The 22,324-nt window shown below is 49.9% G+C and overlaps 1 protein-coding gene across 2 annotated transcripts in view; it reads left to right on the top strand.

Annotated features, from left to right (window-relative positions):
* The window catches only part of hivep3a (HIVEP zinc finger 3a), a 28,150-nt gene extending 6,229 nt beyond the window's left edge, over positions 1–21,921 (top strand). Inside the window, exons 1-7 of one of the 2 annotated variants that reach the window (XM_030348087.1) lie at positions 6,669–6,785; positions 10,983–15,350; positions 15,926–16,107; positions 17,597–17,640; positions 18,034–18,111; positions 19,168–19,783; positions 20,492–21,921. In XM_030348087.1, coding sequence (XP_030203947.1) covers positions 11,304–15,350; positions 15,926–16,107; positions 17,597–17,640; positions 18,034–18,111; positions 19,168–19,783; positions 20,492–20,534 — 5,010 coding nt within the window. In that variant the 5' untranslated portion in view covers positions 6,669–6,785; positions 10,983–11,303 and the 3' untranslated portion in view covers positions 20,535–21,921. Of the gene's footprint in view, positions 1–6,668; positions 6,786–10,982; positions 15,351–15,925; positions 16,108–17,596; positions 17,641–18,033; positions 18,112–19,167; positions 19,784–20,491 lie in introns of those variants that run through there. The other variant, XM_030348086.1, reaches the window with a different exon arrangement.
* Positions 21,922–22,324: the final 403 nt, after the last annotated feature.

Raw genomic sequence — 22,324 nt, 5'->3', positions numbered from 1 at the left:
TACCCATTTTGAAGAGGGGTCATCATAGGCCAAGCACAGGTGTTGCTCATAACCTTAATTATGGGTTTGCTACTTTTATATACCGGGGTAGTGGTCTTACCTTCACTGGTTCAGTCTGTCAGACCGCTCCCTAGTAAATCAACAAAGCAGACTCATATCACTGCAATGAGCCACAGTTTTGTACTTCCTATGATGACCCCTCTGTGAAAAGGGTCTACTGCGTTTTGTTGGCTGTTAAGGGGTTATTGGCCTGCTATGTGCTGCTGTGGTTATTCCCAGGGCCTCTTATTGTTGCTTCCCTTGTGTTCTCCTCTGCTGGGTGCCTGATGGCGTGTCTGGCTGATACCACAACACTCGCCCGAAGCAGGGCTCTCTGATATCAGTCAATAGCCGAGAAGGATGTAGGGCCCTATGAAATCCGCGATAACGAAAACGCGGACGGAATCACGGAATTGGACAATAAAAACGGAATCAACTGATAATCAATTTTTTTTTTTTTTTTTTTATTAAGCAGGAAAGTATTAAAAGTAACAAAGTTACAATTTAAAACGGGCCTGTCTTAGTAAAATAACTGATTTCCAGCAGGTTCCTGTTCTTCAGCACATATAACATGCAACAGTTAAACATGTTAAAAAAAAATCCCCGGTCCACCACGCAAACAATAGGTCCCGCTCCGGGAAACAAGAAGCCGAAGAAGAAGTTGAAGCGCCCGTAATTCGGTTCTAACCCCAAATTCAGAGCCGAACAATATCCAAAACACTTCTATCACTCAGGTGTTTTGTAGAATATGTCAACATACTATCGATTGGAAACGCAAAGATACGTGCGATGACCACTTGAAGTCCAAAATCCATATGAAAAACAATGAACGCCGTAGCCAGGGCACGCCCCTTCAAACAACAATTTGAGTTCATAAAAAAAGAGTTTATAAGCACTTTAATATTTATGTCATGTTTTTATTTGAAGCACTAAAAACAGTGCAATGTTGTGATGTTTTAATAAATGTAGTCTTCTATCTGATTAAATTGTATTCGTTCGCACTTATTTGACACTCGTTCTGATTATTTTAAGTGTAAAAACGGAATTAATGAAAATTAAAACGGAAAAAACGGAATTTGGAAAAAAATAAAACGGAATTTGGAAAAAAATAAAACGGATTTCATATGGCCCTAAGGATGGTTCCTTTAAAATACGTGTGTCATATAATGACACACGTTTGTCATTATTGGTCAACAAGAGAGAGACACAGACGGGGAGAGTGTATCCTTCCTGGAAGAGGCGTCTAAATAAGGTGCAAAAGATTTGTCGACATCAACGGCAAAGCAGGTGCCGCCTTTTACCAACCCCAAACCCTAACTCTTACCCTGACATCATACCCGACAGCGGCCCGTTTAGGGGTGAAAAATGGTATCTTTTTCTATTTTCCTCCGTCAGCAGCGAGCTCCTGCCCGGAGTGTCGCAACTTCACCACAAAGTACACATGAACTCGCTCATGCCCGCTCCCGGGAGAAGCCTGAATTAGCCAGGGGGGGTCAAACAAAGTTAGCAAGACTTGTAAATCCTGCTAAATTTAGCGTTTCCTCTTTCCATTTCCAATTTATTTTCCGCTGGTCGGGCACAATGGCCGCCGTTGTACGGCGTCCGCGTCCCCCCCCCCTCACGCCCGCTGGTTGCAGGGTCTGTCATGGCCGACGGGCCGAAGATCAATCGCTGTGTTTGGTTGTTTCTCCGGAGTCTGGATGAAACCTCTTTTGTGTCAGTCGCTGTGTCTTGTGCGTTATTTGTAACTCCGATACCATACTTTTATTAGGAGCAGGGTTACCCAAGGCGTAGCCGGAGGATATATTCTGTGTTAGGCTGAATAGGAACTAAAGTATTTTCTTCCTTTTTTTTCATCAGAAAAAAATATTTTCTCAGCAGTAACTGCAATTTTGTGTGTTTTATTTTTGGGGCTGTTTGGACTGAATGTGCTGCCGTTTATTTATTCATGTTTTGTGTTAACAAGTGTTTTCTATTAGGTTGGTAGGATGTTTCCGGTAATTAGAATATATACATAGATAGATATTTATCTATGTCTATATATGTATGTACGATAATGGCGCCTGAGTTGTTTGAATACGTATTTTCACTCACAGGCATTTGAATGTTTTTGGTGCTTGCATTTAATGTGTCTCCGTAGCAAATCTGGTCACCTGCTGCCGACCACCGCCTGTAAAGGATTGGTCAGCAGTGCTAATGATAGTAAGCTGTGTCATAGAGTGCTGGTACATCACACACACACACACGCGCGCAAATAAATCACATGCTTAAGAACACATACACACACACACTCACATACTGATAAAGTGTGAGGCAGGCTGGATGAGAGGGAGTCACTGTCTGGTTCTGGTAGGGGGTTCCGGGATGGTCTCTGAACGGGGGTCTGAACCAGGGGGCGGGGGGGGGGGGGGCTGTGGGTGTAGCTACATGCTAGGTTTGGGTGTGAGTGTGTTTGGATAGGTGCGGGGGCACAGTGAGGGCAAACAGATAGAAATGCACACAAGGCACACACACACACACACACACACACACACACACACACACACACACACACACACACACACACACACACACACACACACACACACACACACAGAACTCTGCGTGGTTACACACACATCGTAATGCACACATGTACCACCAGACCCCCACCAACCGCCCGCTCCCCTGTCGACCTAGACAGCTTTTTTATTTATACAGCCAGCTATACCCAATGGAAATAAACGGCCTCTAAATAAGGTGCACTTTGTGCCCCCTTTGACTGGGCCGTACGAGGGACCCCTGTGCGCACGCCTCGCATCAGCAGATCCACCGCCTCAACCTGCCGGCCTGGGCCAGACGTTCCAGAGGTGACCGAGAGCCACGGCAGGGTTCATGAATTGTTGTGCACGTAGGGAAAGTAAAAACTGCGTGGGAAAGTCAAAGATTCTGTTATGACGCATTTCTGATGAGAACAGGATATTAGTCGCCTGATGCAACCGATGCTTTGTAAGGCAAGAACACCGGGAAGGTCGTCCTCGGGAACTCAAGTCTAACGCAATCACGTAGATCAGATTGATTGACGTACGACGCCGATGGTTTGATCCACTGTGGTTTGGACAGAAGGAAATTACTTCATGGTGGATTCTTGCGAGCACGTAACCTCTCGAATCCGTCCGCCTCGCGAGTTGAGGATGTTAGGGCAGGAATACATAAAGATAATAATAATAATAATAATAATACATTTAATTTAGAGGCGCCTTTCAAGACACCCAAGGTCACCTTACAGAGCATATAGTCATCATACATTTTTTTAAAAAGCAAGACATTGTGGAAAAAATAAATAAATAGATATGGATGATCCTTCAGATATTGATTAGCGATAGTAGTACATGGTGTGGTTCTCTGCGTAGCCGCTTGTGGTTCATAAAACAGTCTGTGTTATCAGCGTTTGGAATTGGTCTGTCCTTTATTTAACAAGAAGAGACTCATTGAGATAAAAATACATAGTGTTACATCATGGTTACGTAGAAAAAAATGTAAAAGGCCAATAGGCACTCATACACAAGCATACAGGAACCGTTCACGTTTTGAAACATGGACACTGCCTAGAGCTGTTGGTTTAAACAAATTGTCCTTGACCAATTAAAAAAGGACTGTTTCCATAACATGGTGTGTTTTTGTGTGGTGTCCTAACCATAGGATTGGGCTGGTTCTCTGATGAGAAACCTAGTCCCATGAATCTTGGGTAATGTTTACAACATTAAATACATATATACACATTATAGACATATTTTATACCTTGAAGTTGCTAATGATGCATGAACCTTGCCAAAAACATTACGCACACACACATTTTCAACAAAACCGTTTCGTAGATCCTGATATGAAACCGATTTCTGCAGGGATTTACGTCAACAACACAGTTGTTACCCGTGCTGTATCAGCACGGGTAAGTATATTATCATCACAGCATTGTGGTCCTGACTCCACTGACTTCAAGTGGGTAAACAACACGCAGGGGGGAGGGGGGGGGGGGGGTAGGACAGTGGGGGCGGGGTTAGAGGTGTTGTGACTTGGGGCTTATGACTATACGCGTCATCTCCCTAGGGTGCCCCTCCCCAGGGGGTGCCCAGGGAGGGCTGGTGTCCCTCCAGCGAGGAGCACGAGGGCTGGACAGTGTATTATTAGACTCTTGCAGCCTACAGCTGAAGGCCTGATTATTTATTGTTGAGATTGTTTTTTTCCGTCGCCAGTCGATTGCATGAAGGATTGAAGCGGGATTGATTGAGCAGATGCTGTGGGTGACCCAGGGAAGGAAGCAGAAAATAATAATGTTCTGGGCAACACCAATGGTCGTAAAATGTGTCTAAAAAACGCAAAATAGTTTGGGATAAACATGGAAATGTCACTGTTTTGTATTATCGTTATTGATGATGTAGCGTAGCAGTGCTATGGTGCGTAAACGCCGAGCATGACCAAACAAAATGTAGGGTTTTCTGTTTCCATGAATAGCAATCAGTTTTTTCCGCTTTCTGTTACTAAAGGCTACAATAGGAAAAGAGAATGGCTGCCAGGAAAATTTGGTGTTTGGCAATACAAAGTCCTCCCTGTTATAGGACCGTCCTGAGTCTGACAAGCCCCAGCTGCCTGGAGGGACAGCCTCTCTGCTGCAGCACACACACACACACACACACACACACACACACACACACACACACACACACACACGTACACACGTACGTACGTGTACAAGTTCCCACACACGTACATGTACACACAAACACGAACATGTACGCAAACACGGAAAAACACATACACGCACATGTACATGTTCAACCACACACACACATGCACACACATACATTTTCAGTCACCCACACAACACACACACCTACATGTACACACACACACGTACACGACACACACACATACCCGTTCAAGCACAGACATGCACACAAACACCTTCATGGAAGCTCTGTCATGGCTGTGATGCTGATGAGGACGATCTTCTATTGAAGGACAACTTGGGATAACCCTGCCCTCTACACACACACACACACACACACACACACACACACACACACACACACACACACACACACACACACACACACACACACACACACACACACACACACACACAGCGCTATCCCAGGGGCTCAGCATTTCCCTAGCTCTCTACACAGTACTCTAAGCTCTCATGGCTGGTGTGTGTGTGTGTGCGTGATATTGTGTATGCGAATGCAAACAGAGTTTTTCGGTTTCTGTGTGCGCGTGTCATTTGATCGTGCATATGCATGTTCTTTGTATGTGTTGATGTGTGTGTGTGTGTGCGCATTGTAGGTTGGTTAGAGGGGAGTGTTATGAGGAATGGGGGGGTGTGTAGGGGGGCTACATCACGGTACAAAAGCGTGGAGAGTGAGATCATTATTGGCTGGACCTGTTTCAGCTGGATCCCCCTGCGCTGACTGATTGACTGGAGCAGCCTCTGTGTGTGTGTGTGCGTGTGCATCTGCGTGCGTGTTCGTTTGTGTGTGTGCGTGCATGTATCTCTGTGGTTGTGTGTGTGTGTGTGTGTGAGCCTGTTTGTGTGTGTGCGCGTGTGTGGAAGGCAGCGTAGACATTCTCCAGAATGGCTTGTGATTGAAAAAAAAGTCTCTGTTCCTCCTTCTCCTTTTTCCACCTGGGTCCTTGTGTGGTTTTCAGGCTTTTTCCTCTCTCTCTCTCTCTCTCTCTCTCTCTCTCTCTCTCTCTCTCTCTCTCTCTCTCTCTCTCTCTCCATAATCTGGGGGTGATCGTCATTCAGGGCCTGCTCTCCTCTGACCTACTGGAAAGTTATACATGAACGGGGGAAATTCTGTCTCGGAAATATCTTAAAGTAACTAGTAAAAAGAAAGAAAGACCCTTCCCCCCCCCCACCCCCCCTACACACACACACACACAGCCGTACACATTTACATCTACACACACAAACACAGCATTACACTGACACCCTTCTACATATAATGCTTGGTCTGCTCTAGTATCTGTGGGGGAGAGATAGAGTTGTAGAGAGAGGCAGAGAGACACACACAGGAAGAGGGAGACACGAGGCAGGAGAGGAAGAGAGACACGGAGAGACTCACACACACATTGAGCCGGAGAGAGAACGACACAGAGGTAGGGGTAGGGGAGTGAGACATAAGGTAGGAGGGAGTGAGAAGACCTGGGGTGAAGCTAGGAAGAGATGGACAGAGGACTAGACAGTGTAGGTGGTTCAGAGAGAGAGAGAGAGAGAGAGAGGGAGAGAGAGAGAGAGAGCATGTGTCCCCTCCTCCCCATTCACAGGCAATAATGCACTCTGCAACCTGTTTATCAGCCCAGCGCACGTAGAGCTCACACTCTCTCCACCGACTCCTTCCTCACGGCCACTCAGACTCCCATTCATCTTTTTTCGCCCCCACCTCCACACAATCCCGACTCACCCCTCTCTCTCTCTCTCTCTCTCTCTCTCTCTCTCTCTCAACCCCTCTCTCTCTCTCTCTCTCTCTCTCTCTCTCTCTCTCTCTCTCTCTCTCTCTCTCTCCCACCCTCTCTTTCTCTCTCTCTCTCTCTCTCTCTCTCTCTCTCTCTCTCTCTCTCTCTCTCTCTCAACCCTTCTCTCTCTCCGAATCACCCCTTCTCTCTCTCTCTCTCTCTCTCTCTCTCTCTCCGCTAGCTTCACCTCCGCCCGCGCTCTGTGTCGGTCATTCAGAAGCGCAGCACTCCGTACCACCTGCAGCCAGGTAATACACACGCAGAACACGTAGGCTTTGCGTTCATTCATGTATTTGTGTGTGTGTGTAGTTTTGCGCGGTGAATGAACCGCGCGGATTTGTATTATGACGGATTGTTTTGGTTCCCCCTGCCAGAGCACTGTGATTTGTATAGGGACGGTGATGTGCTGTGATGGTTATGCAGTCCGATTTGTTGTTGTTGTTGTTGTTGTTGTTGTTGTTGTTGCTGCCCGCTGCCGTCACGGTTACAATTGAGCTTGGTCGCCGAGTCGACGTGGTTGTTCTTTTGATTTAGGAATCCTGTTTTTCTGTTGAGAGATGCACGGAAGCAGCTGCTGTTTGTTTACATGTATCCGTTCGTGAATGACGTAGTGTTGGTTTTATGCACGTCGGTGTGTGTGTGTGTGTGTGTGTGTGTGTGTGTGTGTGTGTGTGTGTGTGTATCACTCTGTTTTTTGGTTTTGTTTATGCTTGTATTTATGGATTTGGGTGTGCAAGCATGAATGTCTGATGTGAGTGAGAGCACGTGAAGGTACTTGTGTGCATGTAATTGTGTGTGTGTGTGTGTGTGTGTGTGTGTGTGTGTGTGTGTGTGTGTGTGTGTGTGTGTGTGTGTGTGTGTGTGTGTGTGTGTGTGTGTGTGTGTGTGTGTGTGTGTGCGCGCGTGTGTGTCTCATGGATCCTAGTGCCATGGAGAGGGGGAGGGGGGGCAGTGCAGTCTTGTCCATATGGGCCGCTCTCGAGCCGGGGTGAATGGGCTCCCTGTAGGTCCAGGGCTCCCGAGCATTTCCAAGAAACGTGCGTGAGCGTGCTCATATGAAAACAGTGAGTCCTAGGTCTAAGGGAAGTGGCATGCCCTAAGGAGGTCTCCCCCTTTGTCCCCAGCAGGCGTCTCTCTATGGCTCTCTCTCTTTCTCTTGTGCTCTCTCTCTATTTCTTTTACTGTCACTCACTCACTCACTCACTCACTCACTCACTCACTCACTCACTCTCTCCCGCTCCCAATCACTATCTCTCTCTCTCTCTCTCTCCCTCTCTCTCTATCTCTCTCTCCCTCTCTCTCTCTCTCTCTCTCTCTCTCTCTCTCTCTCTCTCTCTCTCTCTCTCTCTCTCTCTCTCTCTCTCTCTCTCCTCTCTCTCTCTCTCTCTCTGTGTTGTCCCATGTAGAGAGCTTATGTCAAAGGATAACATTTCTTTGAGATGTAATGAGTGCGTTAAAAAACAATGTTTTAAAACATTGTCTGAAATAATCCTGGTTCTTAAAAAGGTAGGAATGAAAGCGTTTGTGGATGTTCTGTAAACTCTCTTTGTCATCTCCCGTTTTTCCTCCTTTTTCCATTTTGGCTGAATTCAGTAACAGATGCGTATCGCTGGAGTAGGAATCCAACACTCCCATTGATTTTTTTGTGTGATGTGTGTGTATTATTTTTTTCTTTTTCAAAAGCGCCAGAGCTTTGAGTGTGTGTGTGTGTGTGTGTGTGTGTGTGTTTTTCTTGCATTTTCTTGTATTTTTCCGCTCAGTATTTCCATCTCTGTTCTCTCTCTCCCTCCTTCTTACTCACTCTTTCGTTCCTCCTCCTCTAGGTCTCTCTCTCTCTCTCTCTCTCTCTCTCTCTCTCTCTCTCTCTCTCTCTCTCTCTCTCTCTCTTCTCTCTCTCTCTCCTCTTTTTCTTATGCTTTCTCTATCACTGTCTCTCTCTCTCTCTCTCTCTTCATCTCTATCTTTTTCTTATGCTGTCTCTATCACTGTCTCTCTCTCTCCATTCCTCTTACTCCCTCTGTCGTTCCTCTCCCTCTCGCTCTCTCTCTCTAGGTCTAGGTCTCTCCCTCTGTAGTCAGTAAGGATGCTGGGAGATAAATTTAGCCCTCCAGCTCTCCTTCCATCTGCTACCGCATGGTTTAGGGCCGTTACCATAGGAACCACCGCTGGGTACCCATTAGTGTGAGTGCAGGAAATTCACACAAAAACATTTTTTTAAGCCATTCATACAATAAGCCTTTTCTCTCTCTAGTTCCATGTTAGGCTAATATATTATCGATATTTGGGTTCCTTCATTTGCATCTATGCTTTATATGCATTTTTGGAAAAGCCAACCACAAGCATATATAAACGATCTTGAATAATTCCTGGGTGGCTAGTATGCACGGAATATCAGATTCCCGCCCTGATTATCAGTTTTTTTTTCATTAAAACATTTTACAGGAAAACAAATCCCTGACTTTCCAAACTGAAATATAGCACCTGCATATGGCTCATGTTGTAACTGACAGTGAAATTCCCACAGGTGCCAATACAGTCAGATGTCAAGCTAGGTGTGAAGCTACAGGCTTGATGGAGAGACGTTAACATCCCCCTCCCTGAAAAGTTATTTTGCACATCACGAGAGCGGCGTTCGTCAACAGCGCCTCGCCAAAGTGTCGCTCGTGCTTCGGAGTGTAAATTAGCAGATGGATGTGCTCAGAAAAAATTAGATAATGCCTGCTGAGTACTTTTGTATTTAGTACTTATTTGCATTCATTTATAAAGAGTCCCCATCTTAAAGCGGTGCACACTTGGATCTTAATAAGTCTGCTGTAAAGCCTTCATTTGCGTAGTTTTTACCTGACAAACTGCTACTTATTTCATTTCATACATCTTGTATAATTCTGCAGTGTAATTACCTTCATACTCCATCAACTTCGGCTTCAAATGTCTGGACTTATTTAATCAACATTTATTAAAGCCATTTTCTATCATTATTTATTTATTATAATTATAGCGTTCTAATTAAATTGTTCTGCTGGTTGCCGGGGACCTTGCTTGGTAATTCAATCCCAATATACTACCGTCCTGGATTATACAACCAAAACGCTGAGCATAAAGGAGTTCTATGAACACATTACAGCAGGTCAACATGTTGAAGCAAACTATCATACATTTATTTAGCTCCTTCAACAAGGGGTGCGGTGGGTGTTGTCTCTGGAGAAATCAGAGGTCAACACTGTCCACACAGCCATGTAACCTGCCCGGCAATTGAAGCCCATTTATGTACATAACCTTTCTCCACTTTAGTAACACAGAATATGCACAATCCCATGTTTTCCTAACTTGTTTGTGTTGCATAAAGACAGATCCTAACAAAGACGGTGTCAAGGGAGTGTAGTTAATGCAGTCAGACATACGCCGTCCTCTACTAGGATGGCGGTGTACTGGAACCCAGCAGGACGTTGCGCGGGATGACTCATCAACCGCTACTTGTGTTCACACGAAAAAGCACCTAGTGCAGATATGGCGGTAAGCACTGAGTCACATTGGGACACTTCTTTAGCAACCTTCGCGGTAGCAGGGCAGTCCCCTTCGCGCTCTCTCTCCTCTCTCACACTCTTCAGGATATGTTAACCATTTTTGGAAGGGATAAAGTTAGGAGAAATTCTCAATTCACTTTAAAAGGAGGTATGTTTAGTTTAGGTTTTATTTTTAGGTTATGAGTATGATAGCGAATAAATAATAATTTTAAGACAATGGCTTTTGTCTGAGATATTCATGGTTCATAAAAACAGGAATTGAAAACGTGTTCCTTGTACATGTGTATTTATATAGTGTGTGCGTGTTCACGTACAGAACCCTGCTACGTGTCAAACATTTCCACCATTAATGAGCTACCTCTGCTGCCACAGTCCCTTAGTTAATCCCAGTGCAATTAATTGCGCAAAGCAATCTGGCAAGCCTCAAGTGAAGGCTCGACATCATTAGAAAACACTCTCTGACAACAACACGGATCAAAGTGAGGACGATCAAGACGTGCGAGTCGTGAGAAAATGCTTCTTGTCCTTTTGTTTGTTATTCCCGCAATGAATGACATAACTCCATAACCCGATCAGATGTTGTACGCTTACCGGCATTGGCTGAGTGAACATCTGGAACAACCTTGTTTCTGACTAATTTTGACGTTGGTCTCTGTGGAGCCGATGACTATCGGCCAACGCAAAAACACACAATCATTGAGCAGTCCAGGTTGAAAAGGCATTGCTGGAGGCAAGGGAGTTCCCCTAGGAGCACAGTTTGTCCAATGGCTTTCAGATGAGAACGGTATGGCTAATTAGAAAAAACGCAGAATGAAGGAATTGTGTTGCTTATGCTCAAGAGGTTATCTATGGTTTTGGGCGAAATTAGCGTCTTTTTTAATCAGCTGTATCCGTTAACATGATATTCTTTCTTTTTTACAGATGCCATCGTTGGGGTAAAAGACTCCTCTAGGCTCGGAGACGATGTGGCGACCTGATTGGCTGAGTGCGACATGACGGGACGCTCCGGGGCAGAGAACCAAAGGACTTTCACACACATGAAGAATCACAGTTGCCTTGATCCACGCCCTCCCTTTCCTTGTTGACTGTTGATGTCATTACACCGTCCAGCAATACACACAAAAACCAGACCGAAGTGAATGCGACCGCACACGTCATCCGGTTCATGAATCGGCCTGAACTCTGTCGACCGGCGCAGGCGGACGCGGATCGCGTGTCTACCTGAGGCTGCCCTCTCATTTTATGGAGGGCTCGCATAGTGGCCTGACGACTGGGGAGCTGCCCGGAGGTCAGGGCCATCCGTCTCATCCTGAGTCTCCTCAGGGAGACTCCCAGCCCAAGTCCCCGTCCCCGCGGCGGCCCCGGCAGCAACAGGCTCCGCCCCCTCAGAAGCCCCATGTCGCCCCCCGCCCGACAAAACAGCCACGGAGAACGCATCCTCAGCGCAAGCGTCTCAAACACCAGCAGCGGAGTGTCGAGTCGGACGCCATGACGGAAGGTAGCCATGCCGAAGAGGCGACGACGACGAAGACAAAGACAACGACAACAACAGCAGCAACAGCGGTAGCGGCAGCAGAAACGACAACAGCAACTAAAATAACATCAAAGGTGACCAGGGTTCCCGGTCCGTCATCTGGAGTCCCGGTGTGCTCTGCCACCGGATCCGTCCCGGCGGACCAGGAGACACCGGAGGGAGCGCCAAAACTCAAACGGGAGCGCAAGCCTCCGAGGCCTGGCAAGTACGTCTGCAGCTACTGCGGACGGGCGTGCGCCAAGCCCAGCGTCCTGCAGAAGCACATCCGCTCCCACACCGGGGAGCGGCCGTACCCCTGTGCCCCCTGCGGCTTCTCCTTCAAGACCAAGAGCAACCTGTACAAGCACCGCAAGTCCCACACACACCGGGTAAAGGCCGGCCTGGCCTTCCCCGAGCCACGGTCTCTGGAGGAGCAGGGGACGGAGTCGGAGGAAGAGGCCAAGCAGTGTCCCTCATCCGCCGCCGGTATGGAACGCCAGAGCAGCACAGCCTCCACCAAGGGCCACGAAAGCGACGGGATTAAAGATTTGTCCGGAGGGATGGACGACTCTTTTGCGGTGAAGAAGAGACTGGCCATGCGTCTCAGCAGGGGGAAACGCGGCCCCCTGGACTCGTCTGAGGACCGGTTGTCGTCCTCCCTCTTGGGGAGCAGAGGCAGTACAGAGTCGGGCTACTTCTCCCGCTCTGAGAGCACGGAGCAGACCCAGGACAGCCCCCCAAACACAAGTGCCAAAAGCTACGCCGAAATCATCCTGGGTAAATACGGACGTCTGGGACACCTGCAGAGGATGTCTCGTCAGCAAAACCAGCAGCTGTCAGGCGAAGAGGAGAAAAACATCCCGTTTACAGTGCCCAAGAAGCAGGTCATTGACCACATCACCAAGCTCATTACCATCAACGAAGCTGTGGTGGACACTAGTAAGATTGACAGTGTGAAACCCAGGAGATTCTCCCTCTCCAGAAAGGCTAGCTCAGAGTCCCAAAAAAGTGTAAATATTAAAGAGCCTATCATGGATCTCCCTAAGAGTGAGGAACCTAGCTATAAAAATAGTGGCTCCATTACTATGGGTGTTCCATGTGAAAGATTTCAGCATCAGTCTCAAAAAGTAGACCCACTGGCTCCTCATACAACACCAGCTCCTCTGTTACGGAGTCAGTCCATGCCATTCACCACGAGTTCTTTAGATGCCTCAGGCAAAAGCCCCCCAAGGTTTCGCCAAAGTCAATCCTTTGAACAACGGACGCCTTCTCAACTCCAAACGTCCCGTCGCTTTGGGATGCTACGACGGCAGCCGGCTATTGAAATACCACTTGGTGCTGAACTTCCAAAAGAGGACCATTGCAGTTTTCACACATTTCACCCAGAAAACTTGAAAACCACGGTGCCTGACCACACGCCGCCGCGACTGCAACCCTACAAGTCTGAGGCATGTGGCACTGAGTGCAAAACCTGGGAAGGTTACAAACCCCACAAGCAAGGTGTTGGTTCAGCACAAAACTATGGAAACGTCAGCGTGTCGTTCGCTAACCAAAAGGACCACCCCAAGGTCATCATCCATTCGGTTCGACCGGGTGCGCAGGCCATGCGTAAAAGGCGCAAAGAAGAAAGCCTGGAATCCGACGACCCTTCCTCCCCGGTCACGTGTCCCTCCCCCTCCCATGCGATCTCAGCACCTCCTCAATGCAGAGAGGAAAGCGCCGGAGCTCACGAAGACACCCGGAGACCCAAACCGCACACCCTCTCGGTGATCCAACACACGAGTTCCTTTGAAAAACAGGACACGTCGTGCGCCGAGAACACACGCAAAGAACCGCCAAACACGTCCCCGACACGTCAGGACCATCTCACAGCGCTTCAGAAGCCCCCCCACAAGCAACACCCGCCCGACCCGACGCCCCGAAACCTAGTCCACCCACAAAACGTCCGGGTTCCTGAAATACTGGTGACCGAGGATTCGAACATGGACACCCAGTCGTCTTTCAGGACCACGCCTGCGTCGAAGCAGCCCGAGAAACAGGAGGAGTTCCAGTGGCCTCAGAGAAGCCCCACCCTGGCCCAGCTCCCCATCGAGAAGCTCCCGCCCAAGAAGAAGCGCTTACGCCTGGCGGAACTCGCCCAGTCCTCGGGGGAGTCCAGCTTCGACTCCGGTTCTCTCCCGCCACGTAGCCCCAGCCAGGACAGCAGCGCGTCCTACGCGTCCAGCCGCTCGGCGTCCTTTGAGGAGTCGGGCCGGCTCGACCTGGAGGTGAGCTCCTCTGCCACGCCACTGAGGAGGTCCAGGGCCTCCCACACGCTGACCGTCCCCGGGGTGCACCCGCACCGGGAGATGAGGCGGTCGGCCTCGGAGCAGGCCCCCCACGACGCCCAACAGGGCACCCTGATGTACGAGAACCGCAGCAAGTCCTTTGACTACAGCTGCCTCTCCCCCGAGCGCTCGGCCGTGGGCTGGAGAGAGAGGAGGAAGTGCCTCCTCCTCAAACACAGCGCCGTCAGAGATCCGGAGGAGGAGGTGGAGGAGAAGGGCGCCGGTGGTGATGTGACAACGCCGTCCGCCTGTCTGCTCTCAGCGCTCGTCAGTGGCACCGCATCGTCATCCGACGGGAACTCGAGGGCTGCGGATCGCGGCGCCTTAGAGGTCTCGTCTCCTTTATCAGACGACAGGGTGTCGGGTACACCGGCCCGAGAGCTCTTCTCTCAGTGGAAACTCAGCCAGAATATTCAGCTGACAGGCAGGAGTGATCGCACTCCGTTTGACGGCCCCGCCGGTGAGGGGAGCTCCTCTGTCCAGACGGGACATCCCCCGGGCCTCCCCCCTCGATGCATCCAGCACTACCCGGGAACACAGGGTCTCTCCGGGGCAGCGCGGGCTCACTACCTCCCCATGTCCACGGGGCTGAAGCTCGAGATCCCCTCGCACACCAACAGGGAGTACTACAGGGTCCAAGCAAGCCCCCTTCCGACTCCTATCCCTTCTCCCCCAAACATAACCATAAACCCTGAATTGTTAAGACCCCTCCAATCCCCGTCGGTGGCGGTGCGTCTTCAAGCGGACACCTTTCTCCCGGCGTGCGCCATCTACACCACCCAGTCTCAGTCCGTCCCCCCGGGGTCCCCCCTCCGGCCCACCAGCATCGTCCCGTACATCGCCAGCGCCTCGACCTCTACGCCCCGTGGCCGCGGCAGCGCGGGTCCGGAGGCTTCGGATTGGTCCGAGGACCTGCTGAGGCCGCCGGGCACGGGCGGCAGCAAGCGGATGCTGTCGCCTTCGAACAGCATCGAGTTCAGCCCCGAGTCCCAGCAGCAGCAGAAACGGGTGAAGGAGGAGCAGCAGGAGGAGGAGGAGGAGGAGGAGGAGGAGGAGGAGGAGAGGGGCGTCAGGGACAAGGCGTCGGTCGGCGCGGGAGGTCGAAGCGAGGAGGGCGACAACCGGCAGCGTCCCGGGGCGCGTTCAACCGCCAGACCGATCGGCGCGTCCTGCCTGAGTCTGGAGTCCGGCACCAGCAACAGCTGGTGCTACCTCAACTACATGAAGCCCAACCCGTTTGCGCTGGACGAGAGCAGGCCCTCTGTGTACTCCACCTGGTCCACCGGCAGCTACAACCCCAACCCCCCCGGGATGTCCAGCGGGACGGCTCTGTCGCTGCTGCAGTGCAAGCAGAGCCTGGGCCCCACCATCTACACCACCTGCCCAATGGGCCTCAGCAGCGTGGAGCCCATCCGGGCGGAGGATCACCAGAGGCCCGTCGCCACGGAGGTAAGGACACACACATCACCCGCCGGTCACTGCAGCACATCAAACAGAGGGAAGGGTGGATTACAAATAGAAGGCAAGGTAATGCAAATTAAAGGTGACGTATTATACCACCAGGTTTGATTAGCCGTTACAAGCCGCCCTGGCATCACGTGTCCACCTATTACGACCGATGGATGAGCAGCGTTTGCTACAGTCCACTGGGTTGGCTGGTAGACGCAGTCTTTCAAAGCGGCTTGTAACGGCTCATCACACTCACACCTGCCGGTATAATATGTCACCTTTAACATTGACTTGACAATTATACATAGATATGACACCTCAACTTTTTCCGTTGCATTCTGTGTCCTGATCGTCTCAATCCAACGACAAGCGAACTCTAGCTCACCAAATCCTTAAAACCTTGGTTGAGTAGTGTAGCGCAGTGAGTCGAGAAACAAAAGATACACTTTCTCTAAGGGACATCAAATTGAATGGGAACCCCCCCCCACCCCCCCACACACACACACACATTCCTGTGTCCCTTGGGCCCATGCCAGAGGAGACTGGGTGAGTTTGCCTTGTCTGTTTGCCTGCAGGTCAGCAGCAGCTCGTCATGCGACAGAGAGCACGCCAGCAGCACCAGGGAGGAGGCCTTGTCAGCAGAAGACAGACGCTCAGATAAAGGAGATGAAGAGGAGAGGGAGGAGGAGGAGGAGGAGGGACCAAACCAGGCCGCTAAATATAGACACCCACCCCAGCCATGGACCTGTGGAGAAGGGTAAGAAAGTACACCTTTTTATCATTCAGTACTGTGTGCTGTATGTGTGAGTGTTTGTGTGTGTGCACTTGTGTGAGTGTGTGTTACACCAACGTGTTCATATCCAAACTGGATAAATCCCATGAGTGAGAAGCAGCAACTGGGAGTGTCGGAGACAACCCTTTGATTCCCCCGCTTGGAATACAGAAAATGATGGCGGACAAAACAAGAACGAAGCGAACTAAAATAAACATGAGACGGCACTTGTTTTACTGTTGTGAGTGTCCTACGCCTCAGTCACAGTCTAAACCTGTGATATAACTGTCGCTGAAAACACTCCAAACGTATGGATTGCTGGAATCGATCGCAGCGGAAAAAAACAATCAACAAGCACTTCAGAGGCGTGTCCCAGAGTGTCACATGATGGAAACCCTCCGGCCGCGGGGAAGGCGGGGTCATGTGACCCGCTCTCCAACCAAGTGCCCATCTATTGCGGCTGGGTACCGTAGCGATGAGCTTTAGCTTTCCCTCACCGCGAGGAGCTACACACAAGCGGATGTTCACAAAGCCAATAGACAAGCATTGTGTGTTAGCTTTCAGATGAGCAGGGAGAGGGATTCAACAGTGAAGGCCCACAGCACGGTAGTGCCCTGAGTTCACCTCCCGACGTTATGTCATCGAGGGAAAGTGGTGCAAAACGATGCTGTCATTCGATCATCCTGATCTATAAGCTTTAATCCCGTATCGTGTTGTGGGACATGCTTGTATTGCAAAATTCGGAACCTAGATTACGTCTTGAGGCTTTGGACAGCAGAGTGTGGTTCGGCCTGAGCCAGGGGGAACTAGGAACTAGGAGCGATCATCATTTTGATCTCGGCCTTGACCGCCTGACCTATGGGGCCTTCAGCTCACGATGCATAACAAGAGAAGCAGCACGAACGAGGGACGTGATTTAAGGGGCAGAGGGGTAGCATCTGTGTGGGTCGTGTGTGTGTGTGTCTGGGGGGGGGGGGGGGGGGGGGCTGAGTCATTTTGTTGACACAGCTCTCCGAAACGAGTGAGTCATGCTTGTCTCTCCCCCGACTCTCCCCCCTGGCTCTCCATCTCCCCCGAGTCTCAGCCGGAGTCTCTCACCCGGGGGGGGGGGGGGAACAACAAGACATGGCAGCAGTGTACTCCCCACCCCTACACACAACCCTGGGATGGCCGGTCCCCTCCCTCTACAGCGCAGTCCTCTCCCCGTCCCGGTGACATCGCCCAGGCAACAGTGCGGGCTGCCCCCAACAGATCGATGCGCTGTGGGTACTCACACAGGGGTAACAAAGCCACTAAGAGCTGGTTACAGGTGGTCCGCGGCCCGCAGACGCCCCGGGTCTGGTTACAGGGGGATTGATCGCGACGGCACCCCCCCCCCCCCACAACGATGAGTAAGGCGGGGATAGATTCTAGCGTTACAGACAAGAATCATACTGATACTCTGTGGTTGTTGTTGCTGTGTTGTCTTTCGCAGATCCAGGCAGCAGTCTGGCCTAGTGTATGATCGCGGTGGACAGGGTGAGTGTGAGGAACACGAGGGGGAAGCCCCAACACGATGTGTGTACACACACACAAACACATGCACACACACACACACACACGCACACACACACACACACACACACACACACACACACACACACACCACACACACACACACACACACACACACACACACACACACACACACACACACACACACACACACATTCACACACAGACCGCCCAAGTGCAGTTGTAAAGCAACAAACACAGGTATATTTCACATGTACAGTTCAATGAACACGTCTATGTATGCATGTATCACGTCTATGTATTTATCTTTTCAGCAAAGAGAGGACTCTTGGCTGTCATTGTGGGAGCAATCATGTGAACAGTGTTTTTACAAGCGCGTTGGTTTGTCGTCGGCAGGAAACCTGACGCAACACACGAAGGTTCCCGGGAAGACGCATTACAACGAGGCCCCACCCCCACACCACACGGATGAAGGTAGCGTGTTTTGTTGAGAGTGAGAGTGTGTAATGGCTGTCTGTATATTTACATATATATGTGTGGCTCTATGCCTGCCTGCCTGTCTGTCTGTCTGTCTGTCTGTCTGTCTGTCTGTCTGTCTGTCTGTTTGTATGTCTTATTGTCTTTCTGCTGTTTCTTGAGTGTGTGCGTGTCTCAGACAGTGGGATTGTAGTTTACTGAAACTGAAAGTGTAATCCACCAAAATACATAGGAAAAGCCACAGTTAAACTGAAGTTAAAACTAAATCTGAGTTTACAGAAAAAACTCAAACAGAAACAGAAACAGAAACCCGACTTTAAAACTGAATAGAAATACTACACAAATGGAAAGTCAATTTCATCCGTTTTAATTTTCTTGATCCTAAATCCCTAATCCTAATTCCCAATTGATTTATTTGCATTAGATGGCGAAGGAATATGATATATATTTAGATATGAATCTTAATTGCGATATGGGAGACTACCTCAGAATAAAACAGAAGGTCTTTCAGGGCTGAATTCTAATCCGCTATGATAGTCAATCATTTGTTTGTTGTTTCATTTATTTCAGTTTGAAATTTTTGCCTATCAAAGGACGGAGGTAGCGTTTAATTGCTGTTATCTCTTCTAGCTTTGTACATTAAGCTTTGTTAATACTGAGGGCTGCCACTTTAAATTCCCCTTGCAGTTGTTTGTATCAGTAAGTACGCTGTAATATCCAGTAATGCACAACCCGACTATTTTCGCCCTAGTTATTATTCCGAGAAAGTATTCATAAAATCTGATTGTGTTCGGGCGCCCCGGTGTCTCCCCGGGTAGAGCACGTACCATTAGGGTACGGGTTCGATTCCAGCCCCGCAGTCATTGGCTGGGTGTCCTCCCCTATCTCACTCCAGTGTCTTCCTGTCGGACTCTCACTGTATCTGTCATGAATAAAAATAAAAGCATTTAAAATGAAAAAATAAACAAAAAAATAACTAAGAACAAAAGATTGTTCTCCTCTTTGTGTTTTTGACCAACTCGACTTCTTCTTCTGTCCTCCTATGAACCGTAGGCGTCTTTGACGGCGTGTCCTTTGACCACGTCGATGAGGAGCCCCCGGCAGAGTTCCCCCCGGCCCCCCCACAGGAGCGGAGCGGCACGTCCGACATCAACAACAACAACGAGGAGGACGACCCCCACGAGGACGCAGGGGTCAAAGGCCGCCGCAGGGCTCCGCCGGCCTCTCCCACCAATCAGAACGCGGGAGAGCCCGGAGGCGGGGCCGGCGGGTCTCCCCCACGGACCCCCTCGGCCGGCTCCAGGCGGGCCCTGTTCGCCCGTCGGCAGCACTCCCTGAGGACCCCCCCGCCGCCCGAGACCCCCCCGCCGCGGACCTCCAGCCCGTCTCCTGACCGCCACCCGGCGACGGTGGCCCCGGCGACAGGGGCCCTGGCTCGCACCCGGTCACCGCCCGGTCTCCCCCGTCCCCATTCCCCGCCCCCCGTCCCCGCCCCCGCCGCCTCCCCCAGCTCCTCCCCCGGCCTTCAGATCCACCCGTCCCCGGTCGGGGGGGCTTTGCCCTGCGGCGTTCAGAGCCTGAGTTCTGCTCCCGAGGCGGGTAGCTCGGCTCCGACCCCCCCCCCCCACCGAGACTGGGAGCCGCCGCGGGGATTGGAACCAACACACAGGTGGGTGACTTACAGCGCCGCCCTCAGGGAACACACGGCGCCACGGCGGGCACGCCTGCTGCAAAACCAGGGTGTTTGTTGTTTTTATTTCATTAGTTTTGTACACATAACATACAATTTACTAAATCTAATTTTGCATTCGCCGATTGCATGACTGGATGGCTCGGCTCTCTGGGTTTAAGTAAGCGTGTGTGGCACATTTACATCCCAACGGGTCAACATTGGAAACAAATATAGATAGGCTAACACCTGAGGGTTTTTTTAGGAACATCCTTTTAGGGGAGAGAGAACAGCCACTATGTTCTTTTAAACTGTTCAAATCCAGGCCACCCTCCAAAACCTTAAAATAATCCCAGAGACATCCCAAATAGATGCAAACGTGTTGTTTTAGTTCTGGGCAGTGGTGATAAAATGTTGTCCCGGCCTATCATTAACAACCAAGAAACCGCAACTCCCAAAGTAGCCTCTGGGAACGTCTCAGTGGACTCTAATAAAGGGAATACACAACGGCGTCGACACCTAAAGAGGCCCCTGTTGTGACTGCAGCAAGTGTGAAACCCTGAGAGCAGAATCAACAGCATAACACGACCGTTTTAGAGCACAACGTGTTGCCTTATCTGCGTGTCGATCCGTGGAAACAACAAGCTAACTTTGTAGCTGTTGTAACAAACAACTCATAACCATGTTGTGTTCTTGATGTATTTATAGGAGGCCACGCAGGCTCCGCTCCAGAACCCCGTCCTCCCACTGACCGCTCCCCCCCGTCCCCTGCCCCCCCAGGCCGCCCGGACCCTCCGCCCGGACCCGCTGCCCCCCCCTCCGCGCTCGCCCCCGGGGCTCCTGAGCCACCTGCCCCTCCACTCCCAGCAGCCGGCCGCCGGGACCCCCCCCGGCCGGACCATCGCCATCGGGGGGATCCATATGATCCAGCCTAGACGGGCCCCTCCGTACCGCCCCGCGTGCGGCCCCGGCGCCGGGGGCCCGTCCCCGCTGAGAGGGCGGCTTGAGCAGGAGGAGGAGGAGGAGCAAGAAGAGGAGGCGGGCCCGAGCCCCTCGCGCGGCGACGGGCGAGGGGCGTGCGCGGGGGGCCGGGGCCAGGGAGGAAGGAAACCGCCGGGGCCGTGGCGCGACTCCGAGGCGGGCCCCTTGACCCGCGGAGGGGCGAGACACGTGGCGAAGAGGCGTGTCCCCCCAGAGACCGAGCAGGAAGAGCAGCCGACGCCCGCTGGCGAGACACCGCTCTGATGCAGGCGGGAGAGGGGGGAGGGGCCTTTTAAAAGGGGCGGGGCAAAAGAGACAGAAATGGAGGCTGGAGACGCAGTCGTTCATTGGCTGTCCAGCTTTGAGTCGGAAGAAGAAGAGAAAGAGCACTTATGTACAGCTTTGGAATGATGCGATGATGTTATTATATGAATTATATATCTATCTATATATATGAATATATATATATATATATAGACACTATGTTGAATATGCAGTATGTTTTGTAAATCTTTTTTTTATCCTCTTGATGTCATTGGTGTTAATTTATTGACGTGCTATTATGCAATCTTGTACTTTGAACAGAAGCAGCTGGAGAAACGATAAGACAGTTCAGTTTTGTGTTGGCCTTTTTTCCGCCCTAGTTAGCCCACTTTTCGACAGCTATAATATACAGTTGCTGTGTTAAAGTACTGTACGAGCGAGAGTTATATGGAAAGGTACTGCAAATATTTATTCACATGGACCAGTATTTTTAAAGTGCAATTCCTGTAAAGATTGTGTTTTTTTCTAAAGTCATTCTACGTGGTTGTGTTATTTTTATTTAACTTTTTTTTAATTTGTTTTTATCTAATCTATTTGTTCTTTCGTTTGTCTCTGTTTTTTTTTCCAAAGCACAGGATCTAATCATCTCCTTTAAACGCTTTATGAAATGATGAAGATCTCTGATGAATATACTCCTAGGGTGCACTGACACATAAGTCGTTGTCAAAGAGGACACTTGCTTTATATACGCAGTAGCTGTTTTTTCTACAGACACGTGTATTTTTTGTGTTGTTGCTTTTATAAATGATACAATCACCCTAATTGTCATGTTCATGTTTGCCATTAAACTTTTCATTTTTACAGATTTATAATAAAACTGTCCTTTTCATTGATTTGTGTTTCCATTTCTGTCTCAGCCTTTGAGAATACCAATTGAATGCAATCTATTGGGGTGGGGGGGGGGGGGGTGAACCTCAATCCCCTTGCAGTGTAGTGGATTAGGTCACCACAAACTGGCGAATGAAACAATCCAATTAGAGACCAGGCGGTCAGGGGGCCATGTTGGTACTTGAGGCAGGCTAAGGATTTTTTGTTAGTCTATCATGTGAAAAATAGCTCCACCCTGTGGTCGTATAAAAGCATAGTTAGATATGTGGATAAACTGTCCAAATATTGATGGGCTTGTCTATTGATACTTATTTTTGTGGAGATACACTATTGCTTACTAGGAAATTATATATAGAACATGTGTCTTCCGATGTGATAAGTCATAAAATGATTTCAAGAAGAAAAGCT

Source organism: Gadus morhua, chromosome 22, assembly GCF_902167405.1.
Source record: "Gadus morhua chromosome 22, gadMor3.0, whole genome shotgun sequence".
Taxonomy (NCBI): Eukaryota; Metazoa; Chordata; class Actinopteri; order Gadiformes; family Gadidae; genus Gadus; species Gadus morhua.
The sequence above is the reverse complement of the archived record's forward strand: the minus strand, read 5'-3'. Positions and strand labels throughout refer to the sequence as shown.